This window comes from Falco peregrinus, chromosome 1 (genome assembly GCF_023634155.1).
Source record: "Falco peregrinus isolate bFalPer1 chromosome 1, bFalPer1.pri, whole genome shotgun sequence".
Taxonomy (NCBI): domain Eukaryota; kingdom Metazoa; phylum Chordata; class Aves; order Falconiformes; family Falconidae; genus Falco; species Falco peregrinus.
Genome location: NC_073721.1, coordinates 70697103 through 70709582, shown reverse-complemented (window position 1 = coordinate 70709582; position 12480 = coordinate 70697103). Strand labels below are relative to the sequence as shown.

At 37.7% G+C, this 12480-nt stretch overlaps 1 protein-coding gene across 5 annotated transcripts in view; it reads left to right on the top strand.

The window, feature by feature from the left end:
• NUBPL (NUBP iron-sulfur cluster assembly factor, mitochondrial) overlaps positions 1–12480 on the top strand; it is a 159233-nt gene that overhangs the window by 70865 nt on the left and 75888 nt on the right. For all 5 annotated transcript variants that reach the window (XR_008747379.1, XM_055805094.1, XM_055805122.1 and 2 more), the window contains exons 9-10: positions 703–823; positions 4692–4774. Coding sequence is in view for 4 of the 5 variants with exons in the window: in XM_055805094.1 (XP_055661069.1) it covers positions 703–823; positions 4692–4774 (204 nt within the window). In the remaining variant the exon portion in view is untranslated. The remainder of the gene's footprint in view (positions 1–702; positions 824–4691; positions 4775–12480) is intronic.

Below are 12480 nucleotides of genomic sequence, written 5' to 3'. Positions count from 1 at the left end.
ATTGTGAAAGATGATGTGTGCATGATAGGACAAATTTCCATTTGACATATTTTGCAAGGATGATGTTCAACACCTGGCATCAACAGAAAGGTACCTAATGTGTATTATATTTTTATGCTGTGGTTTTTGCCACTTGGTTTGACGTAACTATTTTTTTGGTTTGATCTTTAAAATGTGTTTCTGCTCTTCGGAAGAAAAACAAATCTGACTCTTTTTGAAAACATTTTCCTGCAGGTTAATTTATATCTTAAGATATATCTTTAAATTATCTTAAAAGGATATCTGATTCTGTCAGTTGTTGTAATGGTATGTTTTTATAAAACTGCAAATTACAAAGCTATAAAACACAACATGAAAATTCTTCCAGTACTGAGAGTTTGAAGGTGAAATACTGGCAGAGTGAGTTCTCTCTCTATGGGCCTCTACAAGAGGTGCTTTTTATTACAAATAAGTTTGTTAACCTTTGAGAGGTCTAAATGTGAAAAACTTGAATGCACAAATGATAGTGCACGCGAGACGATGACTAAGAGTTAGTATCAGCATTAACAAATGAATCTGATACTATTGTTCTACTTCCCATTATAAATGTGTACTCATTGTTGATTCTTTGTTGATAATCTCTCCTCTATTGTCAGAGATGAATAATGGAAATACCCATGCTTGAATCCCAGGTTTGAACATTCCGTTCTTTGATTTTCACAGGTTTTAGGACTGGTTCAAAATATGAGTGTTTTCCAGTGTCCCAAATGTAAGCATGAGACACACATTTTTGGAGCTGATGGTGTAAGAGATCTAGCAAAAACCCTTGGATTGGATATTTTAGGTAAGAATATAAAGTGGGTTTATTTTTTGAATAAAAAATTTTATGCTGTGCATGAGGGAAGCATTAACTGAAGTATGGAACTGCATAATCCTAGATATGCAGACTACAGAATTCAGATATAACTAATAACTTAAGTAGTTGAATGTCTCAGTTTTTGTACGCTCTGTTCCTTGTCAGGATCATTCTTGTAAATGAGATGTGGACTGGATACGAAATTCTTGAAATGCATCTTCAGTCTCTTTTGGTTTGTAAACAGTGCAGAACATGAACTGTTTTGATACTGATGTACTATATTACCTGAAATTCATTATGTTATTGATCATACAACATTTTTTTACAAAAAACCAAGAATTCCATTTGGTCTTGTAAAACAGACCTGAACTCTTTCCATTAATGTCAATAGAAGTTTTCTAATTTATTTCATTTAAATCAAATAAGTTGTTACATTTTGAAATAAATACAGTAGTTTGAAATGCAATCCTTTAAAGCAGTTGAGTTTATGCCCATGTGAAGATGTATTGACTCTTGTGCAGGAGCAAACAGACTGTAATGATTGTATTTAAGTGTTGAGATTAAAAGAATACACCGAATTGCAAAGTGTTATTTCAAAAGAAAATTGATCTTTATTGAAAACAAAAATAAGCCATAATTAAACAATCTGGCATGCCTATAAGCCAATATATATATTGATCTTTAAAATATACATTGCTATTTTAAAAAGGTGTATTTCAACCTGTGCTGTCAGTAAAAAAAAATTGCAGAATATAACACAACATAATTAAGTTAGTAAATGGGATAATTGCATGTGGTAATGATGTGTTTCCACGTATTACTATAATTATCTCAATGATTTTCCATAGCTAATTCATTAAAAAGAACCAGGAAGCACACTTAGAAAGATCAACACAGAAACATCAAGGTCTGACATAAACTTAAGATAGCAAGGCAACACATAATTAAAGACATGCTTTTGGGCTTTCAGTTTTCTGAATACATAATGATTTGTGATCAGAGCCCAGGGGGACTTCTGCAGCCCTGGGTTATGTGGATGGATGCAAATCGTCTGCAAGCAGTTGAATCAAACATGCATTTAGACACACAGGCACAAATGATGTGCCTATGCTGTTGGTCCTATAGATGAGTTTTGTTATTTCCTCAGAGGGCAGAACTGATTGTGATTGTATTAATTAGGAGTGATGTGAGAGATTTACTGGTTTAGCGGGGGATGGACAAGTTACATAAAAAGAGTGAAATTTACCTTCAAATTGTCAGTGAAAGACCAGAATGAGATTAATGCCCCAAGGGTTAAATTTAGAATTACAGTACTTGATCTGATTAGTATACTCCTCCTTCCAGGGATGACCATTATATAACACCATATGGTATTATAAGAACTACTGTTCACAGATTTTATGTTATTTATCCAAATGGAAGTTTTATCCCAGTGTTACTTGAATTCTGCCCAAAAGCCTCGAAGTTATTTATTTATACATATATATATATATTTAATATTAGTATTTCTAAACTCACTTTGCTTGTATCTTGCAATACTTGTGACTGTTCAATTTGTTCAACTAAGGACCTTGTCCTCTTGTGAAACCTCAGTAGGTTTTAGTTTACATTGTAACATCTGACAAACTCTGCAAGCTAACAATGTGCAGGGTAGAAAAGTATTTTTTTTAATTTGGTCAGAATCTGCTGCCTTTAATATTACTAAATGCCTCCTTTTTTTTTTTTATGACAGGAGACAATTAGCAATTGACAGTACACCTTTGAGTGTAATTCATTATTTCATATATTTGTGATTTTTTTCATCTTTTTATTCTTCCCTAAAGGAAAGTGTGCCAAAGTTTGTGAGAGAGGCTTTGTGCTGCTGATTGTTTCTCTCCCTGCCTCTGAAATTGCCCTATTTTACTTTTTTTTTTTTTGAAGTTTGATGACCATGACTGTGACCAGAAAGCTATACCTTTGATACAAATAATGAATAAGATAATTTCTGAACACTCCATCCTGGCCTTTGCACTTCGGAACATTTTAAACTGTATCTGCTAATAGAACCAGCAACAATGGCTTTCAGATTTTTAGAATTCTTTTTGGTTTTATTTCCTACAAGAAATTCAAATTATTGTTGGCACTTACCCTTTTTTTGCAGTCAGCAATAATTGTTAGTATCAGAAAAACTTACGATGGCAAGCTGCCATCACATTCTGTAGTGAAGAATAGTGCTGAAACAACTTCTTCACTCAAACTCTTGTCACCCAAACAGTGGTGCAGATGCTTTTGCTGTCTTTGTGCTTCTACTTAACTTAGAAAGTTTTGATTATTTTTTTTAAAATTGATTGCATTTTGCTTTGTCTTCTGACTTGCACTTTTGCTCATACAAGTGCTGTTATGCTCCTCAAGTACTAGCATGTTATTTGTAAGTATGAGGAAAAAAAAAAAGGGGCTGCCATTTGGTAGTAGGCAGTTTTTTTGTAATTCTCAGAGATTGTTATTAAGCTGACAGTGAAGAAGTATTTTTTCATTAACAAAACATCCTTGGGCGAAAAGTGAAGATTGGTCTCTGCATAATGGTAGGAACGAACTACTGGGAGATTTACAAAGTTACTGTTACTCTATTAAGAACATTTAAGGTTAAAAAACTTCCAAAGGACCCCCTAAACATTTGTTATTTTTTTTTTAATAAATGAACAGATTTCTGTGTTTAAAGAAACTTAATCATGACTGAAGAAAGAAACTACTAAATCTGAAGGAAATTGACAGTAATCATCATAACAAATTTAAGTGCTTTGAAGATTCAGCTCACTAATCATGGAGCCGCAGCTTTTGTGTTTTGATTTTTTTCGTTTATATTCTTGCTTGGTTTTGATTTTGTTTTTTATCCCTTAATCTGTGTCAGTTTTCATATGATTTTTTTTAACATTTATTTTTCTGACTACATTGAACTTCAGTAATTTACACTGGCCTCGGTCTGTGTTTTAAAAAAAAATATGTTGCTAAAGTGTATGAATTAAAGTGATACAATTCCTGAGACCAGTCAAGATTGAACTAAGGGTAGGCTGTTCTGTCTACATCCATCCATGATGTAAAATGTAGCTGTAAAAGAAAATTGGTCTTCAGTCCCCTTCATAATTATCTGTGTAGCAATGAACTGAACATGGGAGCTTTTTTTTCTTCAGTGCTGAAAAAAGTGTGTTTCAGAAAGTATGTTTCAGAATGGAATAGGGCTGCTAACTAATTCTCCTTTAGAGTGTGGCTTTCCTCTCACAGTTCCCTGCTTGTTATAAAAGCAGAATATAAAGAAGACTTCTATTGGATAGAAAAAATGAACTGAATAGTTGTCTACCTTTTAATTGGATCCAAGGCCTAATAAGGACAATAACAAATGCTATTATTTGGAAATTAAGTATTCAAAGAAGTCTTTGAACAGTGATTAGAATCTTGAAACAGCACTGAAAAGAACATACAATGAAGACGTAGGCTGAACAGTAAGTTGCATTATGAGCATTTGCCTAACACTCAAGCAATTTTTTTAATGTACGCAAAATAATTTGTATCTCAGCCTGTGTTTTCCTGTGTATTTGAGGCAAAAGAAGGCAAACTGCCTTCTCTAATAAATGACTACAAAGCATAGCCCTTCCTTTTCAGAGAATGAAACATCCAGAATATGTTTGGCATTAATCATTATGGATGTACAGAAACTGTACTGCAGCCAATTTTCATTTTAAATGATTATTTTTTGAAATTAAGTAATTCAAAGAATATACCAAACTGGAATGTGATTCCAAGTTGCTTTAGGGCTGTTTTAATGAAACATTTAAGAAATACGAGGTCTTCACGTATGTGTATCTTGGTATTTTTGATACAGGAGACGTTCCACTGCATGTTAATATACGGGAGACATGCGATTTAGGACAGCCTGTTGTGATCTCACAGCCTCAAAGCGATGCCGTAAGTTTGGTGCACTGCACTTAAAACAACCAAAAGCCCTCTTCCAAAAGTGATTGGAGAGTGTTGCTTATTACTGCTGTTTGAAAAGAAATGTGTATCTGAGTGTAACTTAGGGAAATAAAGTAAAAGAGGATAGTATCATCAAGTAACTCAGGCCTTCCATTTTGGAATGCTGGTCATCCCTTCTGCTTCTGTGGGTTTGTTATTGTTTAATTAGTCTGAATCATTCAAAATAGCGAAGATTTGATCCAGGTTCTGGCATGCCAAGAAGAGGAAGGTCAGTGTCAAGCCTCGTGAGATACTGCAGCAAATGTAGGTCCTCTAAAACTGTCAGTTGAGCCTTTGATAGTTGAGCCTGGATACTGTCAAAGGGTCCTATCCAAAGATGTTTGGAACAAAATCTGTGTATTGTCAGTACCTGGGTTGTTTTCAGCAGGAAGTGGAGCAATTTACACACAAGAGGAAATGGATTTTTCAGTGCATTTGTTGTAACGTTTTATTGCCAAAGGAAAATGTGAGTTGTTGAGGTGATGGAAGTCAAATATGCAAGTCTAAAGAAAAGCAGTTGCATATATAAAACTTCATTAACTCTGATAGAGTAAGATTTTCCTAGCTAGTATTTTCTTTCTCCTCTGCTGGTGTTTATCTGCTGGGCTCTGTAGGGCAGGGTGTTGTCTGCCACATTGTGTTTGTGCAGTATATAGCATGATGCAGCCTCACTTGACTGGTGTTTAAATGTTCCTGTAAAAATAACAGTGACTAATGCTGATAATAGATGGTAGAATCAATTAGAGATAAGGTAGAATCTACCTATGGTACTTTCTAATATCAGTAATACCATGATTGCTAGGCATGTACTGAAATACTTTTTGTCCTTCCCACTCTTTTAAAAGAAAAAATAAAGGGCAGGGATTAACGCGTAATCCAGTGTTATTAACATACCGATCAGGATTCCAGAGGAATAGTGATAGTCTTAAAATTGTAATACATAATTTTGTTTTGAAAGAGAAGCAGCAGCTCTATGGCATGTTGATTTCTAATTGAACACAATATTTTTGTTAGGCTTGGGCAAGGCCTGTGCTGATCCTCTGTGGAATAATGTAGTGATCTTGAGTCCGAATTCTTGTGAAAAGGAATCATTATAAACTATACGGTAGTTTCTGTCTGGGAAGTTTGATCAGCAGTGCGAAGGTTTGAATAGATGCATGGATTAGGTCAAAGTTGAAGCAAAACAGCTAAGCAAACTAAGATGGAAGGCTCACAGTATCTGAAATCTATAATAACCAAGAGTCTAGCCTGCAGGGCTATCAATCTAAAAATTCAGACATGTGGGATAGCATTGTGAAAATCAGAAAAGACAAGAAAGTCTGTTGTGTTGCCATCTGTTCCTCCTTGGACTATGTTCTTGGTAACGAAAGGAGGGTTTATAAGCACCATTTGTGGCAATTAAGTTAAATATGAAGTGGAATAAAGATTGACAAATGTGTGTGACTCTGGGGAAAACTCTTAATATTCTTTGCCATTGTGTCTGTGAGATAATAATTGTCCTCAGAGAAAGAGGGTTTTTTCAGATGTCGCTAACCTCTACAGAATGAAAAATAATTTCCCTTTATATCCCTGCTTTGCTTCTCATTTTAAAGACAGAGAAAATTATTGTTGTTCTCTTGTATTTTAAAAGAAAAATTAAATTCTTGGCACATAACTGATGGTGGGGAGAGGTCACAGAAGGTCAGATTCTGATCTTTAATACAAGACACCCATCACCGTGTTTCTCAAACTAACATTACGGTTATTCATGCATGAACAATCACAATTTTTCAGATAGAGAACAAGGTGCTCGGAGCTGCTGAAATTATCTCTGCTCTTGTCCCTTAAATTTACAGGGGTGTTTTTATACAGAATTCTATGCTGTTTTTGTTAGAACACACTTAAATCAAATACAGAATCACAGAACTGAAATAATACCTAGCAGATTCAGACAGTGGGGGATAAGGATGGTGATTGACTTCTCAGAAACCCAGCATGCTGTCACACCTAAGCTCTGTCAAGATTAAAGGGTCTTTCTGAAATGTGTTAGCTAATACTTTTTTTGCTTATACACCTGCTGTGTGGTTCAGCTTGCCTTTCTGCTATATAAGAGCATAGTGCTCACTCTACACTAGAATTTTAAAAGTATGTAAGCAAACTTGTCTAAATTCATTATTTTAATACTTAATGTAATTGGTGGAAAAGAAGTTTCCTTTTCACAACCATCAGAGAACTAAGAAGTAAAACAACACTTCCATAAAAAAGAAAATTACTTATAGAATTATGCATGTGTTAACTCAAAAAGTTCTTCCTCAGGGCAGACACAGATTACGTAAGACTTGTGTGCTTATGGAAAGGGCTGACTATATAGTGAAAGGATGTGATGGTTTAATGGCTGGAGGTCTCTTCTGGTGAAGCTTGAGACAGTCCCCAAGGAGAAATAAACGGTGCTGGTAAAATGATTTTGCTCTTGGTATAACATTGTCTATGTTAGTGTTTCTGTCAGATTAGTTGTTTTAAGTTGTGGCTTTTTCTTAACACTCTTCAATGAAAAAACTCTGTTATGTGCTGTAGAAATGGAATGTTGCTGTACTGACGTGTTAGCCTGAATGGCAGGGGCTAGTCTAACAGAAAGAGGGCAGACACATTGCAGCAATTGGGAGTGATCTGAGGTCCTCTACAAGAAGCTAATCGTTTCTTGGTTTAATCAACAATGAGGATTTACCAGACCCTTCTAAAGATAACTGGGAGTCTTGGGAGCATTTTCCTCCTCCATCAAGCTGTGGAGGTGGATTGGCTGACTAGGGCTGCATTTTTTTTGCTCACCCAAACACATGAGAGAGTCTCTAGACAGCAAAACCTAGTAAAGGAAAATCAGGAACACTGCTAAAATTGTGGAATAGAGAAAACGGTAGGGGAGGAGATCAAATAAGTGAAAACAAATGAGGGATCACTGAAACCAGGTGGAATTGATCATGCTCAGAGGTAGGGAAACCTCATGAGAAGGAACCAACAGCAAATCAAGTGTTTGAAAAAGGCATCCTGGAACTTGCAGAAAAGAGGTCTAGAAACACAGCAAGTAATACAGAACATGATTAATTGCAGTGGAGTCATTCTTCCACCAAATAAGTTCCTTAAACGCCCAGTGAACTCTCTGTCGGCACTGGGGGAAGAGACAAGTAGGGGTTCCAAAGACTCTTCCATCTGTGAGCACAAAACCCAGAGAGATACGGGACAGTTGGTTATCTTGGGAGGACTTCCTTCTAGAAACTTCGGGTTTTTTACAGACTTGATGGCACAGTGGATTTGTTAATACCTTGCTAGAACAGACATGCTGGCTGTGACCATTGAGCACTGGACTCCCATCTGTCTCAAGATCAAAGAAGCTGCTTAATCAAGTACAAAATACATTTGCTGTACCAGTGTGTCCATTCATCTTCTAGAAGCTAGGGAGTCTTGTTGGGATACACATTTCAGGGAGGAGACATGCTGGAGGCCAAGGCAAGTAGTAGGTGTGCCTCATCTTCTTGTCCTGGGAGTGAGGTATTAAAAAAAAAAAAATAAATTGTGGAGGAGAGATGATACACCTCTGAGGTTCAGCAGGGATAGTATATTGAAGACAGCAGAGAAGTCATGGAAGAATGAAGTTTAGATTTCATGTTCTTCCCCTTCTCCATTATTACAGTGGTAGCGAGCCCTCATGGCAGAAAGTATGGAGGGTGACTACCTCTGGAAAAAACCCCCAACAAATTCCAGGAAACATATAACAGTTAGTTTAGTTCCTTAGTGTTTTCTTGCCGCATATTGTTATGGAAAACATTTGGCATCTATTAAGGAAAAATACTTTGAGTTCACCCTCTTGTAACATAAAAATCAAGTGTTGTATATTGGGAAAGCAGGGGAAGGTGAAAAAGAGCAAACCCAGTGAATCATATATAGCTTAGAGTGTTGGATCCCCATATCGCACAGAGTTTTGCAGGTATGCACAGGCTTACATGAAGTGTGGTGAGGAATTTATGACTTGGGTAGGAGAAGAGCCAGACTTGGAGCAAGGAAACCAGGACCTGTGGCTGGAAAACATGCTTAATGTAATCCTGTCTAGCTTGTGATAAAGACCAGTGTATGATACAAACTCCACATGCTTCTTAGGGGAGGTTCTGTTACTGTCTAGTTCACGGTTAACAATGTGGAATGTATTCAGCCTTGCAGATTTCATATACTCATATATGTTGGTGAAGGATTTTGAGCTCAGTAAATTGCAAGCAGATCTATAAGGGAAGAGAAGAAGCCCAGTCAGGTGCAAAGCAAGGGCACAAGGCATCAGCAGTCTGACATAACAGAGGAAAGTACGTCTGGTTAAAAGTAACTTTTCAATTGAAAATTAGAAATGTTACAGACCTTACTGTATATTATCCAAAGAGACAAGTGGAATTTGTATTCAGAAAGACTTTTTTTGTAGAACTCGATGGAAGGGTGATAACGTGAGTAGGGTAAAAATGTACGACCTTTTAAAGCTTGCAAGAAATAATTGGAGAAAAATTGAGGTAGTGGCAGCAAATAATATTTGCTGTTGTTTAGGTGTCCTGAAATAATTGCAATTTGAAGAGTGGTCTCTTCAGGGTGTGATAGTTTTTTTAAAAAAAGCAAACCCTGAAGAACGCTGCATGGTGTGGTTTATAATACGCCTTATCATCAAGGCTTACTTTGAATGGTCACAGTAGCATTTGGTATGTGTAGGTTTGAATCCTTCATTCAGGGTGTAGATAGTACAGTGCGTCATCAGACCCTCATTTGTGCTTCACTGCTGAAGAAAATGCTGAGTGGTAGGATAGTCCGTTTGAGGGATGTTACTATATTGCATTTGAATTGCGCTGTTCTACTTAACCATGTTTTCTGGGCAGGTTGTGCTTTTTGATGTATATAATGGCACCTGCGTGATGTACATGCGTAATGGCACCTTGGGGCTAGCAGTGTTTCCCAGCTGAGGCTCCCTCAGAGGATGGCTTGGCTGTTGCAACTGCTGATATATAGGATTAAGAGGAAATTTCCCATGAGCACAGAGGATTTTTTTGGAGGTATTAGATTCCGAAAGCATCCAATTTACTTACCCATCTCCTCCACTTCATGTTGTAATTTATGGACTGACTTTTATCGTCTCATTATGTCCCCTTTCTGGGCTGAGACTTCACTGCAGCTTGGCAGGAGTTGCCAGTACGTGCAAAGAAGATTCTTACGGTAGAGCTGGCCAGAGGAGGACAGAGTGGGAAAGGCTCCTGGGCCTGCAGCAACCAAAAATTTCTCTGTGTGACATGAAGCTTTTAAATGAGCTTCTAATTTAGATAAAGCTATGTTTGTCATCATGCTTCTAGTGCCTTCTGAGTTGACCACAGTAAAATAGAGACACCAAAGGGCAGCTTCAGTCATGCACTGAAGGCTGGAATCATGTCAAACAAGGAATTTCCATGGAAGCTAAAGCTATTTTAAAATGTCTGATTGAACTGGAAAATGGACTGTGATTGAGCAAAGAAGAGTGTTAATAAGAGCAAAAGCCATCACCTGTCATCATTTTCATGCAGATGGTAGCAGAGTCTAGTATTTGTCCTTGTTGTAGTCACTATTTGATTAGTTGCTCATGGTTGATAGTTTCCTTTAGCAATGAATAAAGTATAAACCCCTAAGTTCAGTTAAGCAGATTTAAATACCTTATCCTTCTTTATAGGTATGGTAGCATCCACAGCATTCAATATTCCAGACAGTCAGGACTTGCATAGATTCTCCCTTGGATTGCTGGGCTGGATAAAATATCTTAATAGTTTTGGAGTCTTTTAATCACAAATACAAGTTAGAAACCATGTCAGTACCGGGATTTGCACTCCATGGTGTACTTGGCCTGCAAGTAAGTGATGGGATCGGTATGCTTTTTCTGAGTTGCCGATGATGTGTGTGTGCAGTGGTTGGGGTGAAGGCCAATGTGGTATCAGCTACTACTATTTTGACTTTCCTGATGGGTAAATTGTATTCTGTATTTTTGTGGCCATTACCCTGGACACCATAAGCCACTATAGCGAGCTGTTTGCAGGCCGAGATCTGTACTTCAGTGAAAGGCAAACTAGCAGGTTGCGCCAGTCCATGAGAGCAGGGCAGGCAGCTGTGAGCTGCACGGTCAGTTGGCAGTAATCTTAGCAGTGATGCATACGTCCCTCATGGGTGAGATTTTTAGGGGCAAAGAAATGCCGTAACTGAAAGGCTCACGTTTCTCTAGGATTACCATAGGGCTTAATTAGGTGAACTAATAAAAATGCTTGTGGTTTAAAACTACCCCATGTCTATTATCCCAAAGAGTAATGAATCGGGATGTTCTGATTGTTTAGACTAAGTAGGACGTTGCAGTCCTTTTGCTGATGAACTTCATTACAAGTTCTCCATTTCCTACTCCATGATCTATGCTGTCATTAGTCACCTCATCTACAGTGCCCTTTCAGTCCTGAGGAGGTTTGTGATTTAAAGAATGCTGCACTCTTCTGGCAGTGTTTGTATCGTTGTTTGAGAGGTGAACAGTCTCTCATGTGGCTGTTATCCAGCTCTTCTGACTCTGAACATCATCACCTTACACTTCTGCTTCTGCCCTCCCCAGTGCTGCTCTCTGACCCCATCTAGGCAGCGTTTGTATTGAACAAGTCTGTTGTGTTTTTTAGGGCATTCTGTCTTGCTGTGCGCTTCTCCTTCATCCTCTCAAAGCAGGGAGACTGTTTGGCTTCCAGCTAACTGATGTATTACTGTTAAATAGGAAGCTGTCCATCTGCAAAAAAATGCTTTCAGAAAGACAGCCTATAAACCATTCCTTTACAGCTTCCAAACCATAAAGGGAAAAACTGATCTGTAAAGTTCACTTTTATCCTATTAAAATGAAAACTGTTCTGAGTGATGAGTAAGAAGTCATCCTTTACATTTTCTCCTCTGTCTTTCCACCCAAAAAAGAAATAAATAAAACCCTCTCCATTTTCAGTTGCAACTCATCTTTTGATGGGCAGTGATGGAGTAAACCAGTGAACTGAGCTGTGCTGTCTGAAGATGCCACACTGAAAAGATCATAAGTAGAAGAAGGCATTCAGTACGTGTGGGATTGTGTTTACGTAATGAAAGGCGTGTTGACAGTCCCTGAGATTCCGTTTAGACCTGTCACATATGTTGATTGATAGACAGGTCCTCGCTCACAGCTGAACGATTTGTTCAAAAATAGGAAACTAAGGCTTGAAAGAGTTGATTTTGTCAAGGACCAGTTACTGGTAGAGTTCTGTAAGGACATGCAGGAGATACTGGTCTGTTCAGCATATAAAGTAGTGGTCTGGGAAAACACAAAACCCCAGGGTGCTTAGCAAGTATGACCAGTTGGTGATAACGCTAGGGCTAGGTGATACCAGTGTGCTGGCTACAAAGAGTTGAACCAGGAACCTCCTGTTAAAGTGACAGATCAGCTACCTGGCAAATGAGAGTCAGTGTGCATTGTGGAATTGTCGCCCAGATACTCATTAGCAGTGTTTCGATGGGGAAAAAACCTAGTGTATTGGGATCTTGACGTAGGGTGACACTTAACACAAGTCATCCAGTCTCCCAAGCAGGATATCTGGTTGCTATCTGGATGGTTATGGAAGTCAGTGTTCCAGGGACTCTTGCCACTG